This window comes from Camelus dromedarius, chromosome 2, assembly GCF_036321535.1.
Source record: "Camelus dromedarius isolate mCamDro1 chromosome 2, mCamDro1.pat, whole genome shotgun sequence".
NCBI classification, from domain to species: Eukaryota; Metazoa; Chordata; class Mammalia; order Artiodactyla; family Camelidae; genus Camelus; species Camelus dromedarius.
In genome coordinates, this window is record NC_087437.1 from 33,224,209 (window position 1) to 33,250,600 (window position 26,392).

General features: G+C 38.3%; 1 protein-coding gene across 2 annotated transcripts; it reads left to right on the forward strand.

Annotated features, from left to right (window-relative positions):
- The first annotated feature begins 49 nt into the window (after positions 1 to 49).
- MFSD1 (major facilitator superfamily domain containing 1) lies at positions 50 to 21,328 on the forward strand. Of its 2 annotated transcripts, XM_010986299.3 has the most exons (16): positions 51 to 276; positions 2,105 to 2,157; positions 3,099 to 3,211; positions 4,700 to 4,742; positions 5,054 to 5,121; positions 6,595 to 6,703; positions 10,673 to 10,775; positions 12,598 to 12,696; positions 13,175 to 13,286; positions 14,206 to 14,262; positions 14,608 to 14,764; positions 16,066 to 16,163; positions 16,731 to 16,843; positions 18,348 to 18,395; positions 19,275 to 19,332; positions 20,605 to 21,328. In XM_010986299.3, the coding sequence occupies exons 1-16, from the start codon at positions 105 to 107 to the stop codon at positions 20,606 to 20,608; spliced, it is 1,407 nt and encodes a 468-aa protein (XP_010984601.2). In that variant the 5' UTR covers positions 51 to 104; the 3' UTR covers positions 20,609 to 21,328. The 2 variants fall into 2 exon arrangements, with proteins under 2 accessions (XP_031305777.2, XP_010984601.2); XM_031449917.2 differs by lacking the exon at positions 20,605 to 21,328 and having other exon boundaries at positions 50 to 276; positions 19,275 to 19,336.
- Positions 21,329 to 26,392: the final 5,064 nt, after the last annotated feature.

Sequence of the window (26,392 nt, forward strand, 5' to 3'; positions counted from 1 at the left end):
ACGTGAGCGTGTCCCTGCGTGACCCGCCGCGGCGTCACGTGAGCGACCGCGGTCATGTGAGTGCAGTTTGCCCCGGGCTCTGCTCCGGATCTCCCGCCGGTCCAATGGAGGAGGAGGGTGAGGAAGCGAGGGCGCTGCTGCCCGGCGGCCCTGACGAGGGGGACGGAGGTGACCCCGCCACTCTCGCGGCCCCCGGGGCGCTGCCGGCCCTCTGCGACCCCAGTCGCCTGGCGCACCGGCTTTTGGTGCTGTTGCTGATGTGCTTCCTTGGCTTTGGTGAGCCGACCGCCCTGGTGGGGTGGAGCTGATCATCTCGGAATTCCCAACTTTCCCACGCGGCCTCAGCGCAGCTTCTGGGCTTACCTTCTTTTTTCCTTTGCGACCCCATCCAAGCCTGTGGACGTTGCTAGCTATTGGTGTCCCGAAGGTGGGGGGTCAGGGGATTGAGCTGGGAGAGTTCTGCCCCACTTTGCTCTCCGAGAAGTCCCAGAGGCTAGCAACTTGCTTCCTGGGGCCCCAGATAGGAAGGAATCCCTAGATCGTCAAGGTTTCTCTCATGACACTTTATTCTCAGAAAGATTTAACTGCCCTCCGTCTCCCTCCCACCCTCTAACCCTCACTGTAAGGTTTTGATTGAATCATTAATGGGCAGTCTTTTGTATGTTTCTCACCCTCTTTGGGAAAATGAATGTGTGTTTCGTTGATAGCTTCACTGAGTAGGTATGTTCTCATGCTCTTACGCTCTGCCAGTGTGGATGTGAAGCAATCGTACTGGTTTGGACTTGTAGTGACTTGACGGTGTTTGGTTTAAGTTGTGAAATCCGGTGACCCTGAAAGCAGTTTCTTGAGATAATTTTTAAAGTATCTGCCTGTGTTCCAGCAACTCATTTATTCAGCAACATTAGAATGTCAGTATCAGTTTGATATGGAAGTAATAATGTGTTTTTATGGGTTTCGTTGGAATCGGTGTAATCAACAGGTTTAGGAACATCATGGTGGATAACTTCATGCTTCTGCTGGGATGTAGAAGAACGCATGGAGGATGCTTTGGGCTTTAGTTTCTTTGCAACTCTCTGTTCCCTCTCCTCCCTTTGTGGGAAGATGGTGCCCATTCATTAGCTTTAACGCCTGACATTGGTATCCCTTACAGAGATTAAGTCAGGAATCATAAATTTCTGAGTTTAGGAACAAAAAACAAGAACAATACAAAACACTTAAAATTGCCCCTACTTAAGCAGATTATTTTTAGTAAATTGTGGTTACCTGAATGGATTTTAGAAGCCAGGTTCATACCGTTCTAATGACAATTTTCTTTCTTTTGAACTGGTGGCTTCAAATTTAATTGCAACTTGAAACTTGTAGACAGAGTTCGTGGAGAGATGGAGGCAACATTATCTTGTGGCCTATCAAAAATCTGTCAATTTTATTACTGAAAAAATAAATCTGAGTGCAAGACTGTCCACCCTCTCCCCATTTCTCTGTTACCCTCCAAAAGACATTATTATTGTGTTTTAATTCAATCATTTAAAATTCTTATTTTTCTTCATTCTTGGCACTGCATTTGCTAAGTTATTTTGCCTTGGGTATTCTGTTTGTAGAAATAGAATTCTTGTTTCAAAAACAGGTTTAGTCAGGCTAGTTAAACTCTATTCCTCTGCTCTCAAGATAAGTGGTGACTTTAGGTAACATTACTAGGAAACTGCTAAGGATGTTTTTGAAATTTTCAGTGTGTGTGTGTTTTGGTAGCTTTAAGGAAAATATAGCTACTTCATGAAGATGCTAATAAAACAACAGACATATGAAACATGAAAGTAAAGTGAAAGAAGAATTAGTTGTTGATTAACATCTTAATCCAGGTTTCCAGTATTTGCTGTGTGTGCACACTAATAATTTGTAAATAACTTGGCATATTTTCTGTGGGTTATTTAGCTGCAACTTAGAAAATATTGCTGGACAAAGACGTGGCCCCAAAAAGATTTAGCAGTGTCTGTCCTCAAGCCCCTAGTATAAGCATTTAAAATCACCATTTGAGTAGTAATTGCAACTTGAAACTTTTATATGGGAAGTATTATTGCTTAAAAATATTTGTTTTTCATTTTTCTAGGCAGCTATTTTTGCTATGATAATCCTGCTGCCCTTCAGACTCAGGTTAAACGGGTAAGTTGATTTTCCACCTTTGTTTCTTTCATTGGCTCTGGGGAGCAGATGTATTGTTGCCTAGTCTGAAACATCCAGAGAATCCATTTTAACATCTGTTGTCACCAAACCTTGTGCAGCAAGGAGTATCCTTGAGTTGGAATGAGTGGCTACAAATAATTCATTTATAGCACTTGTGACTTGATATTGTTTCACACCTTCAATAAACAATTGCTATTTCCATAGTATTGGAAAAAAGTATTGCCAAAATTTCCACAGTATTGCCAAAAAGTATTAGCAGATTTTTGTTTGCATTTCTCTGTCCCATTATGTAATCATCTGAGTGACAAATGATTTGGTAGGATGGCAATATCCATTTTTTAAATATGGGTATAGATTCTAGAGGATTTTCCATGTCAGTATGTTTAGTCTAGCTTTGTAAAAATGTTTGATATTTACAGTTTCTTGTATATTTAGATAATTTTTTTCCTTTGTAAGGTTTTTTTGTTGTTGGTTTTTTTTGTTTTATACTTTGGACAGGGAGAAATACATAGATTGGCCCTTCACATTCTAGAATGAAAGGGAAAGAAGGTAGGAATTAGTGGGGGGAGGGAAGAGATAGGCTAAGATAATCCTTTTCTGTGTAGGGGGAGCCCCAATGCAGGTATAGTACACGGGAAATAAAAATATAGAAGATACAGGCAGAGGTAGTCAGAGGTGGTCCCTGTAGTGGGAGAACTGATCTCCATGAAGCCTCTGAAATGGCTGCAGACTCAAGAAGTTCCTAGGTGTGACCATTTTTCTGGGGCAAGGGCCATGGCTGTTGTGAGAATCTCAAAGCAGTTAGTGACTGCAGGTAATTAAGAAGATGCATGACCTACCAGAAAGAATGTTTTGGTTTGTTAGTTATTAAACTTAACTGTTTGGAAAAAAAAAGTTCTTTTTTTTTTCTTTCCATGTAGGATATGCAGGTGAATACCACGAAATTCATGCTGCTGTATGCCTGGTATTCTTGGCCTAATGTAGTTTTGTGTTTCTTTGGTGGCTTTTTGATAGACCGAGTATTTGGAATACGGTAAGCTTGGACAAAAATCTCACTTATGGGCAGAATGTGATTATTAAGAAAACACAACTAGATGAAGTATTTCTAGAAAGAACTGAATGAATTTGTGTATTGACTATGATAATCTGTGTTAGTTTTTTTGTGTGTGTGATTTTTATATCTCTGTAATTGGTTTTTGAAACTTGTTTGGTATTTCAGTTACGGTAAATGCTGTTCATGAAATATGGTAACTTGGTTATCAAAAGATAAATTATGCCCTCACTTGGAACCAGCCAGTCAGGGTCTGAATCCCATTGGTGCCACTTACTCAACTTCATAGCTATTCTGAGCTGTTCCCAGTTTCCTGAGCTTCCGTCTCCTCATTGGTAAAATATGGATAATAACTTCTGCCTTGCAAGGTAGTTGTAAGGATTGAGAGAGATGGTTGCACAGTATTTGGCACATATGTTGTATTTGCCGCTCCCAGCCTCAGTGAGATCTTCTCTTTTACCTTTCTTTAGGCAACGAACTTTTTGTGGCCACTCCTATTAGATGCTGAGGAAGGCATAACATTATAAGCTTTGTCAGTTTCCGTCCTAATGATTGACTGTGTGTGTGTGTTGTTAGTGGAGACTTTAGGAGGCATGTAGACTCGGAATATTTTCAGAAGGCAGAGAGCAAAATGATCATGGGTTTTCCAGCCATGTCTGGTGGAAAAGAAGAAACTCTAGGTGTTTAAACTTGGGGATTAACTTTTAAATATTTTAAAGAATGTTTAAAGGAGGACTTAAATTTATTTTGCTTGGTCTATAGGAGTAGAATTAGCTTGAACGTCAGGGAGACAGATTCCTCTTAGTATGCTGAAGACTTCGCTTGATCAGAGTGACGGGGGGGTCATGAATTGCCTTGGGACCACAGTAAATTTTCCAGTAGACTGTGGTATGACCATTTCACAAGGATCTTTGGAAGGATTTGAGTTCAGAAGGATGGTTTACTCCTGTGATCTTTAAGGACTCTCCTAATACTGCCACGTTATTCCTCTTGGCAAACATTAATGAGGTAAAGCACAGAATGTTAGAGTAGGCCGAGTTGTAATTTTATCAGCATGAATGATAAATAACCTTTTAAAATAGTTTCTAGTTTTCAAGAATTATAACCACTTAAAATTAATCTGGAATTCCTCAGAATCAATCCTAAACTCAATAAAAATTTTATAAAGAATGTCCATTTTTAAATGGGAACCCCGGGAACTTCTTAAAGATGATTTAATAAGTTTTGTTTAAGAGGTGATAATGGCTTAAAAAAACATATGCCATCACTGAAGCCTCTGGAATCCTCTTAGAAGTCAAGACTTCTGTAGATTGGCGTTCAGCCTACGAAAGCTGCTGAATTCAGAGGCCAGCCAGCACCTCATTTTTCTTTCTTTGGAGGGAATGCAGAAGGGTCAAAGAAACCCAAAGTAAATTATTACTGAAGGACTTGGTGACATAACTCTTAATTCATTCTCTCTTTCTCTAACAGATGGGGCACCATTATTTTTAGCTGCTTTGTTTGCATTGGACAGGTAAGAGAAGCCAAAGCATTCATTGATTCATTGTGACAGTGACTCTTGAATTCTTATCCAATTCCACCAACAAAGATATGTTTAATGAATGCCTAATCTAATTAAGCAGGGTTCAGCAGTCCCCATGTAGCATAATGCATAGTCCATTTTAAACCTTGAGGCAGATGAACATTAATATTTAATTTTCACAGATTTACTAAGAAGGAATATTGAAACCATTGTAGAAGTTGTGTTTCACCCTAAGTTATTTATTTCTTTTGAATTTCTTGAATTTACTTTTCATTGTTTTTATATTATATCCTATATCGTAGGTTGTTTTTGCTCTGGGTGGAATATTTAATGCTTTTTGGTTGATGGAAATTGGAAGATTTGTGTTTGGGTAAGTTCTGGATAATTTTTGTTTATCCCTGCTATATTACTGTTTTAGTGCTCATCTATCAATTTACCAAAGTTAAAAAAAATATATATTATTGTGTCTTCTGGAGAATTTAAATCCTTGAAATCTAGCTATATGTATAAGACTGTTTAACAGTTTTCTTAATTTTCCTTTAAAGTAAGCAGCGATCTTGAGTGGTCATAGTTAACTCTGTGTAGGGTTTGAATATAAACTAGTTCTCCAGGAATAGTTTTTCAGGTGTTTTGCTTTTCTGCTGTATTGAAGACTATGATTTAAACCTCATTTAGAAAAGTATAGACCATCAGTTTCCAGGTGGGTGATTGATGGCCATTTTACTGTTTCTTAGTGGTAATGTATAGGTCTTTTTGAACTGTGTTGAAGAGGCTTGGATGAGCATATTACCAAAAGACTGATTGCCCTTCATGAATTTCAGTGTCTGTTCAGTAAGCTCATTCTGAGTTCAGCCTTGGGCTTCCTGCCTGGAGGGAGGCAGATAACATAATATTTAAGCTTTTCACAGGTAGCCGGGACATGTAGACATATGTGACATACCCCTAAAAGGACTCTAAGTGAGAGAGAAGGAAAAAAAATGTGTATGAGATAAGAAAGGGATTCAGAGACGGTCTGAAATCATGGATGAAGTGGGCCCTGACATCAGTGTAGGATTTGGATTAGCAGAAGAGAGGGGAACCATTTCTGGACTGGGACAGTGTGATGAGGAGGGCTCAGTGTTAGGATACAGAGGAGAGGAGCCTCCTGACTGAAGGTCAATATGTAGAACTTAAAGAAGGGAAATTAAAACCCAGGAAATAGGAGAATGTTGAATATGGAAGATGTTGGCCTGAAAAGTGCTGATTTTTGTGTTTTCACAAAGTGTGGCCCACTCTCCCCACATGAATGTTTTATATAGCATAGATGGTCATGTGGTAGCCCAAACTCCTTTTATTGCCAGTCATGGTTATCATTGTAGCATATTAACTCACCCACACTTAGCAGTATAAGGCAACCGTTACATTGTGGACTTTGTGGGTTGGAATTTGGACAGGGTGCAGCATGGACAGTGTGTCTGTGCACCTGATGTCTGGAGCCTAGGCTGGGGTGGCTTTGAGGCTGGCATTGCTGGCTGGAGCGCCTAAGCCTGGCCTCTCCATGTGTTTTGGCTTTCTCATAGTGTGGTGAACTCAGGGTAGTTGGACTTCTTATAAGGGGACTCAAGGCTCTAAATGCAAATGTTTGAATGAAAAGGCAGATGTCATCCTGTATGACCCAGCCTTGGGATCACACAATACTGCTTCCACCATATTTTACTGTTCAAAGCAGTCACAGTCTCACCTAGATTCAGGGGAGGGGACATAGACCCCACCTTTTGATAGGAAGGGTGTCAAAATTTTAGACCTGCTGTATTGCTAACTGTGGTATTTCTTTAAAAGCTGTGAATTTTTTTCCTCATTCTAGGATTGGTGGGGAGTCCTTAGCAGTTGCCCAGAATACATATGCTGTGAGTTGGTTTAAAGGCAAAGAATTAAACCTTGTGTTTGGACTCCAACTTAGCATGGCTAGAATTGTAAGTATGACAAATGTAATGAAGCCAAATAGGAAGCAAAAAATTGAATCTTTTAGTTACCTGTTAAAGATTACAAGATGAAGTCTATTTGTGTATAACTTAGATACTGATTTTTAATATATTTTTCTAGACCATAGTATAGCACTTACTTTAGTTAAGGCATTTCTACCCTTATTTCACTTAGGAAACAGTCTAAAATCCCTAATTGAGCATTCATTAGTTAAAGAATCTGAGTATTGGGAAGGATCATAAAGGTTTTGTCTCTAGTTTCTGTACCCATTTTTGGCATTCCTGCTATGGAAGTCTTTACATCTGGTCATCCAGTCTGCTCGCACATTTCCGGTGATTAGAAGCTCACCGAGTGATGGGACAGCTCATCTACTACAATTAAGTTTGTGAAACTCAACCTCACATAGACATGAAATCTGCCTGCGTGAGTAGCTTTTACTGACTGCTCCGACTTCTGTCCTCTAGTGAATGTTTCCTCTGCTGTGCACAGCACTTTGCTTACCAAGGCAGCTCCGAAGGTCTTAGACATGCTTGTTTCCTCTGGTTGTCTAAGCCATGTGGCATAGGTTTCAGCTCACACCTCTCTGGACTTCACCGCAGGTGGCCAGTATTCCTCTCAGCGTTTGGAGCCTGGAAATGATCATGGTGTTTCAGGTTTGGTCTGAGAGAGAGTACCCAGGGGCACAGCATTATGCTGTTATTAATGCAACCTATAAGGTGTTTTGGCAGTCCCAAATCCTGTTAGATTTTTTCCTCATGCACTCCTATGAGTAGAGGTTTTTTAAAAAAAAATCCTTGCTATTGAAAAATCAAGGTTTCAAAGACTATGTAAATGGCATGAGAATGCTTGTAACATAGTCATAGGGAAGAAACCCAGTACAAAAAGTTTTTAATGTGCTATTTCATCATATGAAATATATAGCACACATATATATCATATATTTAACATTTCTATATTTTTGTACATGTAGGTTCGTTCTAATTTTCCGCTACCATAAATAGTGCTATTATGTGATACTCTTAAAACTCGTCTGCGTCTCTGATTGTTTCCTGAGGCTAAGTTACTAGGAGTGGAATTATTACTGAGTCAGAGTTTGTTAGGGTTTCTTAGGACTGTTGGGACCTTTTTCCACCCTGTCCTCTCAGAAATATTTACATCCCCATCTGTGGGCTATGAGAGGATACTATTAATTATAGCTTTGAGAGTATAGATGATTTTTACTTTAAAAAAAGTCATTTTATCAATTTTGTAGAAAACATCTAAATATTATTTTAATTTGGAATTCTTTGATAGCTAGTGTGGTTTTCTAAATTTTATGAATTTTACCCACAAGGACATTCTGGGTACTTTGTTATATATTTTGTGCAAGCAGATATGTCTGTGGCATTTTGTGGATCTTGTTGTCTGATGACTTGTGAAGGAAGGAGATGACTCATTCTCAGTGATGCCATTGTGGTTACTAGTGATCTTCAGGTGTTTCTCTGTGTGGTCACAAATTAGTTATAAGCCATTCATCTGTGTTCTGAGGTGCCCTACTTTCTAGGAAGGAATCTCAGGGGCTTCTAGGATGCAGAGTGAGGGTAATGGGAGTGGTGGGGAGACCTGAGGAGGAGGTGGAGTGAGCCACACCTCAGGCAGCCACCTCTCCGTCAGCCAGGGCGGCTTGGCTTTGATCTGATTGATGAATTTAGGGTCCTCATGAGACCCATGAGACCAAAATACTCCCATTACAGAGCTGCCGGGATGGATGGAATTTCAGTCTTTTTGTGCTTCTCTTGTCCCTTTGCAAATTGAAATGATTAGAGAGGTTCGGGCTTTACCTCTCCGGGAATTTTTTGTTAGCTGAGCTGTGAGTTTGTCTGATTTTAGACGCTTAAACTGTTACTATTACCCCTTCAGGCAGCGGACTTCTCACTTTTTTTATTATTCTTAGCTGGGGGTTGGAAGTCCAGCACCCTTTTGATTTTCCTTTGTACTTTGTTACTTTTAAACTCCTTATTTTGACAAATGCTTATTGAGTACTTGCTACGTCAGGTCATGTTAGGCATTTTTGAATTAAAGGATCATTAACACAGTATGTCTTGAAGGGGCTTGTATTTTCAATGATATTGAAGAAATATTTCCATTAGGTCTCCATTTATACCTTCTTGCTTATTTGAATAAAGCCATTGGCTAACAGTGAGAAATAACCATGTGAGGTTTGCTCATATGGTGAGCATATGGTTGAGGACACCTTCAGCAGTCTTCAGGGTCTGACCTGTCAGTAGCATTTAGCACAATTGACACTCCGCCTTCCTTGATTTCTTCTCTTGAATTCCAGGTCACTGCAGTCTCAGTTTTCCTTGCCTTTCTGTTGGCTCCTTCTGCCTCTTTTGCTGGTTCAATCTCAGTCTTCTCAACCTATAAATGTAGGCTTGGTCATTGGACACCTCTCATCTTTTAACACTCACCTCCTTGGTAATCTTACCGAGTTTTGAAATGTGAAGATGAATAGCATGTTTCTGCTCCTGAAATTATATCACCCAGGTCTTTCCCTTGAATTCCACCCTTGTATGTGCAGCTTCCTCCTTGACGTTTCCATCTGGATATCTAGTTGGCGTATCAAACTCAACACAGCCGAAACCCAGCTCTTGGTGTTCTACCTGCTACCCCTACACCAGCTCATGCTGAAGTTTTCTCATCCTCAGTTACAGGCAACTCTTTTTTTTCTGGTTGCTCAGGCAAAAACTTTGATGTCACCCTGAACTGCTTCTCCCCCGTCCCCAGCATACACATACACACTCCATGTATTTTCCATTAGCAAATCCTGTTAGCTTTACGATCAGAATATATCCATATTCTGACCACTTCTCACCACACCCACTGCCAGTGCCCCCAGTCTAAGAACTGTCATCTCTGTTCTGCGTGATTGCAGTGGCCCCCAACTTATGTCCTTGCTTCTGCTTCATCCCCACCTATGGTCTGTTTTAAATGTAACACCCCGAGCAAGACTGTTAAAACATAAGGGATTATGCCACTTCCCTACTCAAAACCCCAGTGGCTTCCCATCTCACACAGAATAAAAGCCAAAGGTCCTTATTATCACCAGTAGCCCTCCTCACCTCTCCTCTCTGGGGACCTCATCTCATCTCTCCCTTCTTCATTTGCACTGGTCTAGTCTCCGGCCTCCGTGCGTTGAGCACACTCCCTCTTGGGGCCGGTGCACCGGCTGTTCCTCCTGCCTCGACGTTGTGCTTCCCACCGGCTAGCCTCAGAGCCAGCTTCCTCCAAGGTTTTAATCCAAAGTCACATGCCCAGCAAGGTCTCCACCCCTTTTGTATTCTCCTTCCATACTTTTTTTTTAACCTTACTTTTTTAAAAGTTCGTATTGCTATTTAGAATACTACATATTTAACCTGTTCTACCCCCTAAATGGGATAGCTCTCAGTGAGAGCTGCAAGTTTTTCTGTCTTGTTCTTATTATATTCCCAGTAACTAGATTAATGACGAGCATGGAATCAGGGTTCCATAACTGCTAAATGAATGAATAAATGAATGAGGATATTATGTACCATAACTATTACTGTCTTAAGGACAGAGGATGATTTTTTTTTTTTCAGATGTCAATACCAGGAAAAGTTGTGCCTTTTCTGAGCTAAGGTTTATTTTTGTCCTGGGTACTCTGTGAATTTTATACCTCCTGTTTCATTTTTGTTTTGTCTATTAAGAAGTTCTAGATGTACTGTGCTGTTTTGAATACTAATATTTTCTATAAATTGGCCTTTTTGTGTAGTAATCTTACCTGTGGCCTTATCTTAGTTTGTTAGTTTTTTCCTTGTAGTGTTTTTAAAAAATTTATCTGTTGTTTAATATGAACCCTATTATACTTATTTCTCTAAGCTATCTCCCATCCTGTTTTTTTGAGCAAGACAGAGATATAAATGAAAATTATGTTGCTTTTTACCCCCCTTTTCTTTCAGGGAAGTACAGTAAACATGAACCTCATGGGATGGCTGTATTCTAAGGTTGAAGCTTCGTTGGGTTGTCCTGGTCACACAACCCTTGGGGTCACACTTATGATCGGTTAGTGAGTCCTGACTTCTCACCTTTGTCTCTCCTGAAAGCTTGTCACATGGACTATTGAGGCAGAGAGGAAAGAACACTGGGATTGGAGTCAGACCACTTGGTTATAGTTTTGCCTGCACGGTTCACTAGTTCTTGGACCTAATTAGACATAATGAATGTAGTGGCATCATTTACCCCACTTGTGTTTTTATTTCCACTTTCCTAAAATGAGGATCTTGTCCCACCGTGTCTGCTTCAGTGTTGTTTTGATTGGCAGTTGGGAGAGTGTGTGTGAGAATGAAAACAGGGAGTTCATACATGTAAAGTGCTAGTTAATAGTCTGTAGGAGAAGGAGAATTGTTTCTTTTTGATCAAATTCAGTTAGTGTGCCTGTGGAGCTTAGATTTATAGAAGTCAGAGGTGATGGGTTTTGGTGGGAAATCCACCAAGTTGGCAGCCGGAGTCTGGGTTCTCGTCCTGTCCCTGACTAGTTCTGTCACCTTGGACAAGGAAGTTAACCTCTGTGTCTCAGTTTTCATTTCTGTAAAATTGTGGGTGTTTGACTAAAATGGTATAGGTCCCTTCTGGCCCTGAGTTCTTTGCTGGTTGCTGGGTGGGTCACTGAGACGCGGACGAGGCCCTCTGGATTCAGCACCCATGCTGCTTTGCTGAGCAGTGCATTTGTCTAACTGAGCCCCATGGTGTGTGGAGAGCTGCTTGCACAGCCCTGGAGAGGCCTGTGGGGTGGTGGGCTGAGGTTCTGTGCTGTCTTTTATTAGATGGGCAGCTTGTATCTAGAGACTCCTCCTTTCTTACCTCCCTCTCATGTCCTCTGCCACCTGAAACCTCTTTCTTGCTCTCCAGTGCTCTTCTGTATTCCTTCTAATTCTCCACAATGGAGAATTGAGAATCTTAAAGAATTTTAGAGCCAGAAAAGATCTGTACCATCAGGTCAAAGCCTCTAATTTTACAGATGGGAAAATTGAAGCCCAGAGAGGTTAAGTTCCTTGTCCAAGGTCAATTCAATCAGCTTGTTAGTGTCAGAAGTAGAACCCATGTCTACTGACTCTTACGTCACAATTTTTATGTAGTATTGTGTCACCAGTTAAAGATTCATTTATTTTACTAAGCTTTTTATTAAAATTCTTGAGAAGTGTAAACTTTATTCACTCCTTATCCTGATTCACTTTAATGATATAAGGTCAGCATTAGTGAGTAATGCTGAATACTCGAAGGAAAGCAGACCTGAGTGAGCTGTGCTGTGGGAGGCTGGGCCCTTTGGCCTCCACAGGGTAGGAGCAAGGGTTAGACTTCAGGAAGGAATCCAAAGGGAAGATGAATACACCAGAAATTAATACAGCATTGTAAATTGACTATACTTCAATTAAAAAAAAAACAATTTGAAAGAAGAAAAAAACAAGGAAGATGAGGTGATCACAGAATCAAGACTTTGCTTTTATAGTTTTGTTCCCCTGGCATCCATCAATAATTGGTGCTTAAACTGGATTAAGAAATTAGGACTAAATTGCTAGCTGGTCATCAGCTTTCTTCAGTCTGTATTCTGATGACAAAGCTAGACTGGCTTTAATTTTAGTCTTTCCCCCTGGTCTGCATCCTCTGGCTGGGAGATAATACGGTATAGCCACCGCTGTTTGAGTGCCTCCTGTGTGCGCGTCCTGTCCTTCTGTCCTGATGCAGTGATGCAGGCTTTTCACGTGTGTGTCTAGATGCCATCCCTTTCAGTTGCTGGGTTTTCTGCTGTTAACATAATATGCTGCCTTTTAGGAACCTTCAGTTTGGTTCTCTTTTAAGAATCTCTCTCTCTCTTTTTTTATTATAGGGGGTATAACATGTATTCTTTCACTAGTCTGTGCCTTGGCCCTTGCTTACTTGGATCAGAGAGCAGAAAGAATCCTTCATAAAGAACAAGGAAAAACAGGTTAGTCTACATGCAAAAGTGACGCTTTTGGGAAATACGGCATTTTTGAGATAGTTTTACAATGAGGTAAGTTCCTGATGTAGTGTTGTAAACCCAGTGAGGCTGAATACACTTTTTTTTTTTTACACTTTTATTTCCAAATCTATTTCCACTTGTCTAAATTTTTGGATTCATTCTTTTTCCCCCTTAAGTGGTTTGGCAGAGCTTACGTTCTTGATTGTATATTTGCAAAATGATGAATGTTCCTGGAAGAGAGCAAAAAGGTAGATACTAATCTTAGATTTTGTTTTTTCTGTGGTCTTTTTAAGTGACCTCAGAAACTACATTTTAGTGATTTACTGAGAAAAGTTTTTTTTTGTTTGTTTATTTTGTTTTTTTTTTTTACTGAATTGTGAAGGTTAATCACATGGTAAAAGAAGACTAGTCTTGACTTAGATACACAGAACTACGCTGACGGCTTCTCCCTTTCTTCTCTAAGGTGAAGTTATTAAGTTAACTGATGTGAAGGACTTCTCCTTGCCCCTGTGGCTCATCTTCATCATCTGTGTCTGCTATTATGTTGCCGTGTTCCCTTTCATTGGACTCGGGAAGTGAGTATTCTCTAGCGTTCCATTTTTGTTGGCTAAATGATCATGAGAATTCAATCACGTAAATGTAGTGTTTTTAAGCTTCAATCTTGTGTCCCTGGTTGTAGTTTATATTTTCATAGGAATTGTTTTACATCCTGGGATACCACTGGTTTTCTTAGCATAAGGTTTAGTACTGGTTTAATACTTATTATTAGTTTTTTTGAAGAAATACTTTAAAAGCAGTTTTTGATTCATTTTAACACTTAGTTCTGGATTCGTATTCTTTTCTATTTCCTCTTTATTTTTTTTTGTTAGGAAGCCTCTTACTGAGAATGGAAACAGTGCATTGGCTCATAGTGACAGAGCCTGTTTCTGTTTGTATGCCTGCTGTTCTGCCAGGCTCAACTTCAGGGTCCACACCAAATTCTTCTTTGCTTTATCTTCTACCTCGCTCTCCTTTTCCATTGGCAACTACTTAAACAGAGCAGTGTTTGAGTGTGTTTGTGGGGCTGTGTCTTTGTAATTATAACCTTTAAGTTCAGGCTGTTATTTTTTAGTTTGAGACAAGAACCCTGTATGTTATTTAGTGAAGAACCTATCTAGTATTGCTTTTAAGTAAAGTAAGCCGTCTTAATTCCTTGTCATACTACATGTGGTTTTCTGAAAATTTTGTGTATTATTCTTTGCCGTATATGTAAAAGAGGAAAAAAGTAGGCATCAGTATATTTTATTTAGTTAGTGAACTATTTATATAAATACTAAAGCTTTAGCCTGTTGCTTGAGGATGACTATCAAGTAAGATGGGGAAACAGTATGAAAAAGGGAAAGTTGACTAAACTTAGAGTTATTTTTATTCAGTTTTATTTTGACTTTACTTTTTAAAAACAGAATAGCGCTCTGTAATGTGTTCATTTCCCCACCCCCCGCCTTTTTATTTTAGAGTTTTCTTCACAGAGAAATTTGGATTTTCCTCCCAGGCGGCGAGTGCTATTAATAGGTACTTCGTTAATTCTCTAATTGCATATTGTGTGCTTGGTGTGGATTTTTATTTATAACCCAGTGTTATGCAAGACAGAAAGGACGTATGTGAGCTAACATCCTCAGTGTGAAACCAAGTCTGTCTTGGGTCTTGATTCTGAACGGCAATCTTTGCATTAATGGAAAACCAAATAAGTTTTGGACCACTGTTTATATCTCTATATTTCTGTTTACTGATGACCATTTTAGAAGAATATTAAATGAAATGAGCTGGGGTTTGCTTTACCTAATGGTTTTAGGGACTTTTTGGATTTTTTGTTGCTGTGATATAATTTATTAAATGTCTTTTATATTTTCTGGGCAGTATTGTGTATGTAATATCAGCTCCCATGTCCCCAGTATTTGGGCTCCTGGTGGATAAAACAGGAAAGAACATCATCTGGGTTCTGTGTGCAGTGGTGACCACCCTTGCTTCCCACATGATGCTGGCCTTTACGCTGTGGAACCCTTGGATTGCTATGGTAACGTCACTGCTGACTCCTGGGGGCTCAGGGCTTCAGGGAGGACTCTGTATAGCACCTGCCAGGAGCCGCGCTCAGCTTTTCTGATAGCAGTGCTTGTGACAGTGGGGAAAACACTGACTTGATTTCAGTTTTTATGGAGTAACTATTCTTAGAGTATATAAATATGAATCATTAATGCATAAAGTATTTTTGATTTCATTTGGCTTATTTAACTACTCTCAATGTTGTTATAGAATTTGAAATAAAATAGTCGTATAAAAGCCAGAATGCTTGTTAATTCCTTATATTTTTCTGTACTTCATTAAAAGAAGTCATTCTATCATAGGTGGCAAAAAAAAAAAATCTATCAGCCCAATATCTGATTTTGCATTCTTTTGTCTTTGACTCTTAGTAGGTCAGGAAGTAATAATGAGTTCATCAAGTTTTTGTTATTGTTCTTCAGAATGTCATTCTTAAGACCATAGGCTGAAGTGCTGCATTTCTTACCTTTTAATAAAGGGACTTGGACGTAGATATTCTCACTTGGTGAGAATTCTGTGGGACGGATTCCTAGAAGTAGAAATGCTATAGCAGAGGCTTTGCACAGTTCGCGTCTTGATGGATACTGTGAAACCTCTCCTCCAATAACTTTCTACTCATTTATAGCTTTACCAATAATATATGAATATTTGTGTGTGTTGTTTTAAAGTATTCTTGCCATTGTTGGACATCGGCATTATGTTAATCATTGCCAATCTGATAGGGGTAAATGATCTTACTTTAACTTAAATGATAAGGTATCTTCCTTAATTGAAGAAAAAGTTAGCATTAAGTGATGTTAAGCAGTCAGTGGTTGTTGCTGTTTCTCTGAGAACCCAGCTCTCCATCTGGGTGGTGATGACCCAGAGGTCAGGTAATGGACTATCGGCGTGATGTTACCTTGATTGCTTAATTTGTTTTAATTCCTAATAAATACTGGAAAATTAGCTTGCCTAAGACGTTGGTAGTAACTTTTTGCAAATTAGCTTTATTTTCTTGCTTGGTCTTTGACTGCACCCTAGGCCCAGCCAATTATATGTACATATAATTTAAAATGGTTAAGACAGTGTTGTGTATTTTGTCACTAGAGGGACACTGTTAGAGAGGGCCAGGACTTTTCTGTATTGAATATGAGTTTTTAGTCTTATTATTTTGCAGTACAATTTACATGAATATTCATATATTAGTTATTATGTCATTCTTGCTAATCTGCATCAAAGGAAAATCAGCTTTTGGTTAATATAAGGCTTTTTTACCCTTTTCCATATTGCTTTCTATAGTGTCTCCTGGGACTGTCCTATTCGTTGCTTGCCTGTGCACTGTGGCCAATGGTGGCATTTGTAGTTCCTGAACATCAACTAGGAACTGCATATGGCTTGTAAGTGTTTGCACCGTGGATCGTATAATGTCTCTCTGCTGTAATAACTTAATTATCTTCAGGCTTCTGGGACAGCTCTGAACCTGGAAATAACTAGAAAAGTCAATTAACCTATTTATGTTATTATTGTGGCAAAAAAAAAGTGCTCTGAGCCTCCAGCAAGAGTGCTGGAGATAAACTAACCCATAAGAGGTAATTGCTGACAGGACCATCCCATGGTCCATCTGTCTCAGGGCTTCTCAGTGAGAAGTTGAGTTACAGTCTGGCATAAAAGGCCAAAGTGGAAACCACGTTTGTGGTTGGTATTCACTTAACCCTTTCATTCAGCAGGAAGGTGTTGAGATCATACTGCACTTATTAACTCCCTTACCTCTGAGCATAAAGTTTAGAGTGATAACAATCATGTGGTAAGAAAGTGAATCTAATCACATCATTCCTGATCGAAAACATCTCTTAACACTAATAGTATGTGGTTTGTAGATACGAGTGTTTATAGTAAATTGCTCCTCAGTGTGTGAAGACTTTAGAATTGACATGTGTTTTTTCTTTTAATTTCTTAAATTGTAGCATGCAGTCCATTCAGAATCTTGGGTTGGCAGTCATTTCCATCATTGCTGGCATGATACTGGATACTCGGGGATATTTGTTTTTAGAAGTTTTCTTCATTGCCTGTGTTTCTTGTAAGTGCGCCACCTGGCAACATTCAGTTTCTTTTAATACGTAGCGGAATGTTCTCATTTATACTTTGAGGTTTTGGTTGTTACGGTTCTCTTTTCCATTTTGTAAACCAGATCCCTAAGCTGTATCACTCAGATTTGCCTGTTTTTTTGCCTGTGCATCAGTTTCCCAGCTAGTGACTTTTTAGTTCTCTGAAGATTCACAGGTATTTTTCAAGGAGATTCCAAACCTTAAAGACAGCAATGGAATCTGCTTTATATTCTGTTTAAAATATTTATGGTTTTTAAAAACACTTTCCCCTTTAAAGTAGAACCATTTGAAGGGTCCTGAGTACGTCCCTGGTGTGACTGTGTGGACACTGACATGGCTTAGGTGTGAGTGCTCGTGGTTTATTCATTAGGCAATTTTGAACTCCTTTTGTTCTTAGTCCTGTTGCTTAATTTTTACCTGTAATGATTCATTGGTGAAAAATAGGAAGCATTAGGAAACTGCTGAAATCTACAACAATAAGTCAGCATTTTCCCACTGATAGTATTTACCTTACACATCAGTTGTGTTCATCTGAAAAAAATTTTCACAAAACATATCAAGATGTCTTTTACACTTCGATAAATTCTGTTTAAAGTAGCAATCCCAGTGATGATTTTATCAGATTTCATTTTCATGTATAGGAATAAATACTATACTTGGCAAGTGTGGTATTTGCAGATAATTGCTTATGTATAGCCTGAATACATTTTATTATCTCAGTTTTAGAAATGAGCACATCAGATTTTAAAAATATATTATTTCTTTTTAAGTAGTGGGCCATGTAAGAGTTCAGAATCCTAAGTCATGAAAGTGTTTTTGAGTATTTTTGATGCTGCAACATGTGGTTTAATTTCAGTCAGTGGTTCCATATAAATTTGGCTCTCAAACCAAACACCATGCTATTTAAAAATATTTCTGTTGATGTATTAATTTAAAATAAATTCAGTGTGCCACACTTGTTTCAGTAAAAAGCCATGTACCTGACTTTCTGAGACCTTCACTGGTTCTGGGTTTCTGGGAGCTTAATGACCACGTTTTAACGTTTGATTAGTTTATAAAATGAACATGGTGTTTTCAGATTTAAAACCCCCAAAGGAGTACTTCTACTTGGCTCTGTAGAAATTAAACAGCCTAATGGCTGGCAGGAGTTGTGAAGAAGTGCTGGGAACGACCAGCAGTTCCAGAGAGAGAGGAAGGAGGTGGCTTGGCCTCTTCTTCTAGGGTCGGGTGTCTCAGTTTCTCTTTTTCTGTCCCTGCCATCCCTTGGCTCAGGTTTTAAAAATATATTTCTCATGGAGAAAATGGTGTGTAACTTATTTTTAGTACTTTTTGGAAAATGATGTGAACAGTGTTTTTATTTTTAAATGCTAATTAGTAAAGATTTGATTTTCTAAGCTTTTCTTTGTAATTATGATGACATAGGAATCATTGGGAAGAAGCACATGTTTTTAGGGCCGTATGTTTTTTCACTTCCAGTGTCACTCTTATCTGTGGTCTTACTCTACTTGGTGAATCGTGCCCAAGGTAAGTAGAAGTTCAGATATTTTCTTTCTTAAACCACAGTGGATCATCTTGTGGGCTCCCTGGACTGTCCCCAGGCCTCTGGCGAGGCCAGTGCTTTAGTTCATGTAATAGCATTTCATTCATAGTGATGGAAACACATTCCATTGTGAAACATCATTATGTTCATATTTATTAAAATTGTTGTCATATTCTTCCTGGACAGTTCAATTTAAGCTTTGTAATATAAAGTTTTAGATGCTCTTTTTATACTAGCACAAAGAAGTATGTTTTTTAAAAAAGTAACCTAAAGCCCTTCTTGTGTTACTGTCTTATAGTTTAAAAAAGTGAGAAGTAAATACATTCGTAGCTGTAATTTGCATTTTAAGGTTTAAAGTGTTTGATATAGAATGAGAAACTGCAGATCTTTTCATTTGCTAATATCTAGTATATACATTTGTGTTTCTTTCTTTTTTTTTTTTTTTTTTGCTCTTTATAAGATTTTGATATCACCGTTATTAATTTTTCTAAACTGGCTCCCTCCTAAGGATTGTCATGCACTTGGAAGAATGATGCTGTTTAAATAATTTTAGGTCATTTCCTTTAATGTCTCCTAATTTTCACTACTATTGAATACTGATGCAGGGTCCCAATGAGCAAAACCTCAAGCAATACATTGGTCCATATTTTCTTTTAAAAAGCTAAAATTGAGGAGTGATTATTTGTATCATATAAGGATTCTTAAAAAACAGTTTTTCCCCCTTGGGAAGTTTCTAGGAGATAAACTATTTCTCACCTTCCATAGCCTTTTACGTTACTTAAAGGCGTGTGTGTATGTGTGCATGCTTGAATTTTACTCATGATAGTTATATTGAAAAGATCCTGTGCTTATTTGTGTTTTAGGTGGCAACCTAAATTATTCTGCAAAACAAAGGGAAGAAATAAAACTTTCTCATGCAGAGTAAGTATTAAAGGAGAGAAAAGTTGTCTTTATTTTGAAAATCTTAGAACATTAGCATTTTATTTCAAGAGACTGGGTTTAGACTTTGAAGAAATTAGTCTTTTTCTTGAGTTTTGAGAGCTAATGATTACCTCTAGAACTATTAAAGCAAAATTCTTGTTTGTGTTAGAAAATGTTAAAAGGGATATCAAAGGTTAAAAGGAAGGGGGTAAAGAACAAATTAGGCTTTAAATTGTCTTCAGAGAGAAGAGAGAGACCTGAAGTATTTGTATTTTATTGGAGGAGAGATCTTTGTCCTGACTTCCTGTGCTGGGTTCACCCTTCCATTCTTTCTCATATTTTCTTTTTCTTAACTGGTTGAGATAATCTTATCTTCTCCTGGTACTAACATGCTATTCTGTGTAATCTGACTCATTTATGTAAGTGTGAGGTTTAAGTTAAATTAATTTTTCCATGACTGTGTGCTAAAACATAGTAGTGATTCTATTTCTTGTTATTTCTAACTTTTTAGACGTTGAATTTTTTATGATTTAAAAAATTTATTTGTAAATATATACCATATGACTAAGTTTTGTGAATTTTGAATAGATTAAAATCAGGTAGAACAAGGCTGTGTTTTCAGGGGGCTGATTCTTGGCCATCTCAAATTCCCTTTAACATAGTAATTCTCCTAGAAATACATCTTTAGAAAATAATCTGATGTGTTGCAAGTTTTAGATATCTTTATAAGTGTCTTGTTAATTGTATCAAAAAAACTGAAACAACATATATGTCCCCACTAGGGAAATGCTGAAACATATTATGACATGTCCATATCACTTGTTGTTAAAATCATGTTTTAGAAGGATTATTAAAGTCAGAGATATTCAACATGCTGTATGTTAAGTAAACAAAAGATAAAAAATGCAAATATAATATCCTAATTTTATTCAAGAAAATGTATGCAGGCATGTGTGTTTCTTAAATCCATTACCTGTGTATAATAGAAAAAATACTGAAAGAGAAATCTCCAAATACTAACAAATCCATTTGAATGGCAGGGTTAGAAGAGTTTATTTTTTTTTCTTGGCTTTTTAGTGTTTTCCAAGTTTTCTGCATCGATCCTGTATTACTTTTATAATGAAGAGGAGTAAAAAGATTATCCAGCAAAATGTGTTACTTAGTATTTGGCACTGCATGTTTTATAGTGGTTATGGTTTCCATTCTGTGATGGTGGGGTTTTGTGTTTTTTCCCCTCCCTTTTTGGATAATTTATTGTATTGTGTTTTGCAGATGAGAAGTTTAAATGACTGTGACATGAGAATGGGCTGCACACATCATTGGTTTGAAAACCTCCATTTTTTTTTTTTTTAAATTTAGAGTTTAGATGTTAGGAAGAATAATGATCTGAAGAGTTACTATATTTATATTTTGAATATACCTATTTTAAAGTAGAATTGTGAGGCCTATTTTAGCCTGTGTCTCTTGTATTGCTGAAGAATTCTGCTTTGGAATAGGCTAATCAATGATGAAGTTTAGAAAATTGCACCTGGTAACATGCAGGTGATTTTGAGTAAGGACAGTAAATGATGGAAATCTTTGGATCTTGTATTGAGATAATTTTCACAAAGTGTACTTTAGGGCTATGCCTTTTATTTATCTTAAAGGAAAAAAAAAGGCTTTTGAGTGGGTAGAAGGAATGTTTTATATAGAATAAACAATGGCATTTTAATAATCACTCCCTATTGTAATAGGGAATACTTGAAAGATATTTTTATGAAGTCTCAGTTGCACAAATGGCAGATGGAGTTCTGACCTCTCCACTTAGGAGAGGTTGCCGAGCAGTGACCCTTCTTATTCTCTCTGTTACTGAGGACCTGGACCCCTTGGGGACATGATTTTGTGGTACAAACTTTCTGTACAGTTTTTCTTATAGTCCAATTAATTACTAAAAAGTGTCCTGTAAATTATGATAATTGCATATCTACAAGGATAAATAAAAATGCTGCAAAAGGAATACAGGATGTCCTTTAACTTTTGATTTTAAAAAACATGTTAAAACACTGATTTTAATTCTTATTTATGTGGAAAGTTTTCTCTATAAGAAAATCTAAGTTGTAATAAAGAAAATTTGCCTAGTTACAATCATTGAAGAATTATGGGAGTAGTTTTTTCTTCAGAGCAGGACTTTAAGTAACATTTATGTTTCTTGCATTAAATAAAATACGGAAATGAAATTTCTGACAAACACTTTAGTTGACTTAGTCTTGTCATATTGCATATTAAAGTCAAGGAATATTTTATGTGTTTTGCTTTCTGTGGACATGCAGGTAGTTTAGACAACTACTGTTTAATGTATTTAGCTGATTTTATTGTTTGAAGTACATGGCATAAGATTGTATGCTTTAAAGCTCTAGACCAGCTTGAGAGTGAATTCCTTATTCAGGGTAAGTTTATTTACATCCATTTTTCTGATTTTTGGTTTATTGTGTTGTTACTCAGTTGTTAGTTCCTTAGGCCTTGACTGCCATGTGATGGTCCTGGCTCATGGCTATTGAAAATTGGCCTTCCCAGCTGGGACAAGTCTGCTGCTGCTTTCGTGGTCTGGCCACTGCCTCACTCTTTCCACTACCCCTGGGCCTCAGCTCCAGGCCTCTGTGTGCCAGCTGTTTACATTTCTTCAAATTGGTCATGCTCCTTCCCTTCCGAGGGTCTTTGTCCATGCTGCTCCCTCTGCTTAGAATATTTTATCCAGGATTCTCTACAACCTGGTTTCCCAGGATTTACAACAGAAAACTTTAGCCCCAGCTCGGAACCCTTCTTCCTGTGGAAACTCTTGCAGACCCTTCAGGCTATATCAGGTTCTTCTAAAATTCCTGTGGTCTTTGAACAACCCTGCACTTTTCCTTCTTACCTTACCTCAGCTTTTACTGAAGAATTTGATGGGGTATCTATTGCTTCCTTTATAAGCTCCCTGAGGGCAGGGGCTGTGTCTGTTATGTTAATAACGACTGTGTTGATAGTGCCTAGCACAAAGTAGGCATAAAAAATTTTTTTTTCTTTTTAATAGACTTATTTTTTTTAGAACAGTTTCAGGTTTACAGCAGAATTGAGCAGAAAATACTGAGTTCCCACATAGCCCTCCCCACCCACACATATATACTCCCCTACCCTCAACACCCCTCATCAGTGTGATATATTTGGTACAATCGATGAACCAACCTGGGCACATTATTATCAAGCAAAGCCCATAGTTTACACTAGGGTTCACTCTTGATGTTGTGCATTCTATGGGTTTTGACAAATGCATAATGACATGTAGCTACCACTATAGTATCATATGGAATAATTTCATTGCCCTAAAAATCCCTTGTGCTCCATCTGTTCATTCCTCCCCACCTCCTTCTCCCTAGACCCCTGGAAACCACGATCTTTTTATTGTTTCTGTAGCTGTGCCTTTTCCAGAATGTCATTTGGTTGGAATCGTACAGTTTGTAGCCTTTTCAGACTGGCTTCTTTCATTTAGTAATATGTTTTTTTAAGTTTCTTCTATGTCTTTCATGGCTTGATAGATATTTTTTTTTACTGCACATACATTTTTTAATTTACATATATGTACTGTTCATTGTTTTTAAGAATGTTTAGAGCTTTAGCTTTTTAAATTTACATAGTTATCAAAGGAATAAAGCCAACCACAAAATAAGAATTAACTCAAAAAGATACATACACCCTGCTATTAACAGCAGAATTACTTATAATTGCCAAGATATGGAAGCATCCTAAGTGCACATCAGTAGTTGAATAGATAATAAAGATGCAGCGTATATATATACACATTTTATATATATGTATATGTGTATATATATATATATATGTGTGTATATATATATAATGTAATACAACTCACCCATAAAAAAGAAGGATATTTCGCCATTTGTGGCCCTTCATTCACTTTTTTTTTTTTACTTCAAAAACCAGAATTTTATAACTGGCAGAGACATTTCCATTACATCAAAAACAACAGAACACCTGGAAATAAACTTAACCAAGGAGGTCACCTATACTCTGAAAACCGAAATGACACTAAGAAATGGAAAGATTTCTTGTGCTCTTGGATTGGAAGAATGGCCACACTACCCAAAGCAATCCACAGATCCAACCCAACCCCCATCAAAATACTCAAGATTCCTCACAGAACTAGAACAAACAATTCCAAAATTTATAAGGAACCACAAAAGACCCCAAACAGCCAAAACAATCTTTTGTAAGTCTCTCTCTTTTTTTTCTCTTTCTTCTTTTTGTTCTCTTTTCTTACCGTTTAATGACTAGAGAGGGTCCTTTAACATTTACTGTAAAGCTGGTTTGGTGGTTTGGTGAAATCTTTTAGCTTTTGCTTATCTGTGAAGCTTTTGATTTCTCAAGTAAGTCTGAATAAGAGCCTTGCTGGATAGAGTATTCTTGGTTTTAAATTTTCCCCTTGCATCACTTTAAAAATATCTTGCCACTCCCTTCTGGCCTGTAGAGTTTCTGCTGAAAAATCAGCTGATAACCTTATGGGAGTTCCCTTGTATGTTATTCATTGCTTTTCTTTTGCTAATTTTAATATTTTCTCCTTATCTTTAGTTACTGTCAATTTGATGACTATGTGCCTTGGTGTATTCCTCTTTGGGCTGATTCTGTGTGGTACTCTCTGTGCTTCCAGGACTTGAGTGACTATTTCCTTTCCCAAGTTGGGGAAGTTTTCGGGTATTATCTTCCCAAAAAATTTTTGAATGGTGCATAAATAAAAAGGAGAGGAAATCGGGATAACCTTTTTGGAGGATAAGTTGGCTGGCAATATTAATAAAAAATACCTAGAAAGCATAATGGTGGTGGGCTGTATGCCTTTTGGCTTAGCACTTCCATTTCTAATAATTTATTCTAAGGAAACCATTAGACAAATATACACATAAATATATTTTAAGAAAATATCTTCGTTGCAAGATTGTTTATCACAGCCTAAGACAGGAAACCACCCATGTTTATAAGGAGGTTTGTTAGGTACCTTGTATCATATTCTTAAAGTGAAATATTGAGCAGTCATTAATTGGTTTCATTAGAGAGCACGTTGACATGGAATGGTGGCATTATTATGTAGAAGAGTCAGAGTGCTGTTGTTGTTGTAAAAACAAACATAAACATGTCTGAAGGATATGTACATAATTGTCTCTGGGTGATGACTTTTTTTTGCTTATTTGTATTTTCTAATTTTTCAACAATAAATGCTTATTGTATAATAAAAGTTTTAAAAAGTTCACAAAGAATAAAATTCAATAGACGTTTGAATGCTACTGTTTGAAGAAAGTGGTAGTGTTCAAAAGGGGGGAGAGTAACAAGTAATGTTTTCCAGAGAACTCTGTGAATGTAGATGGGAGTTAACAGACCCTGAGTGAGAAATAGAATTTGCATTGACAGGAAAAAAATTGCATGTGAGGAGAACCATAGTTGACAAACCAGTAGAGAATGGGGTAAAGTCACCTATATCTTGGTCCCACTGGTAGCAAAGAGTAGCTTCATGTTGTCTGCAATCTGTCCATGATTTCTGGAATGCCTCGGCCCCAGCCCTAGCCCCCTTGGCTTCTGCCATTTGCAGGTTCTTGGAGTGCCCCAGGGGAGATTGGAGATTAGACTCTAAGCAGAGATTTGCTGCCCCTATGTCTATGGGGAAAACTTTGGTGTTTTGTAAGAAATACTGAAAAATCTTTGACATCATCCAGTCAGGAAAGACAGCCAAACTTACTACAGGCTTATTAGCACTTACTCCTCTGAGGTGGAAGTGTTCCTGTACACGGTCACGCACTCAGCTGAATGTGTTTTCTCCTTGGTGGATCGTTATCTGTCCCCCTTCTCGGCAGCTACCTGCCTAACTTACTCTACTCCCTGAACTGGTTTTTTCCCCTATAGGTTTGACTGCAAACCCATTGTGTACTGAAAATCAGTGGACCTGTGAGGCATTCCATATGAGATCAGCGTCTACTTCATAGGAGTTTGTTTTGTCTTTTTGAAGAGGATCACCTTCCGTACTGTCTCCTGTTTTTGTAGGGTAGTAGCTTTCTGTGCTTCCATTTCCTGATTAGCAAAATGGAATATCACTAGAGTTCCTTCTTGCACTCATATTCTTAATTTATGAAACACCTAAATACGGTTAATTACCATATGTTAGATCTATATTCACTGAAGGATGACCTAAAACATTGTTGAGAGAAATATCCATTCCTTGCATCCACTTGATGGGTTGGACGGATGGGCCCTCTTAGGGTTGCGTTCGGATTTCTTTGGGAGCTCTGGCAAGGGAACGAAGCATGTGTGGACATATCTAGGAAATAGCAGGTTGTTCTCAAACAACTGAAAGTGTGGGCTGGTGACAGTTTCAGGCTTCTTGAGAGGTTTCTACCAGCCCCTTTCCCCTGCCCCTCCCCAAATATTGAGGCTTGTTCTGTTTCTGAAGGAAAATCTGATTATTTCCAGGTTTTGTGTCTTAATCATGTTCAGATAGTTTTTTAACCATTCAGAGCACACCCTTCCTGCCCTGGGTAAATAAAAGTATCAGGACAAAAGGCAAATCCTTCTCCCCCTCCCCACCCCAGTAGAGCCTGGAACTCATCGGGTACCGTGAACTAGAGATGGTTGAACTACCGCTGGAGTGAGGTAGGACAAGGATGAGAGGGAGAGGAGAGAGGCCGGGTTTGAGCCAGCAGCTGCGGACTGGGAGAGCTGGAATGAGAGAATCTGCAAGGGAAACAGGGCTTGTAAGAGCAGCAGGAAGCCTTGGTTGGGGGTTGGAAGGGACATGGAGGTGGTGGGGAGGTGGGCCTGGAGTTGGGCCATCTCTGATTTCAGAGTCATCACTCATGTGACAGAGTGAGTGTGTCAGAGAAGTAAGTGTCCTTGTTGGGTTCTGATGAGGTCCGTGAGGTGCAGTCCAGGCTTGGGGGAGGGGAGAACTAAGGAATGGGCCATATTTATTACAGACTTTTAAATGATTTCTGTGACTTTATTTCACAGTTCTATGAATTTTAATAGGTATAGGTTTGTGTTCTGG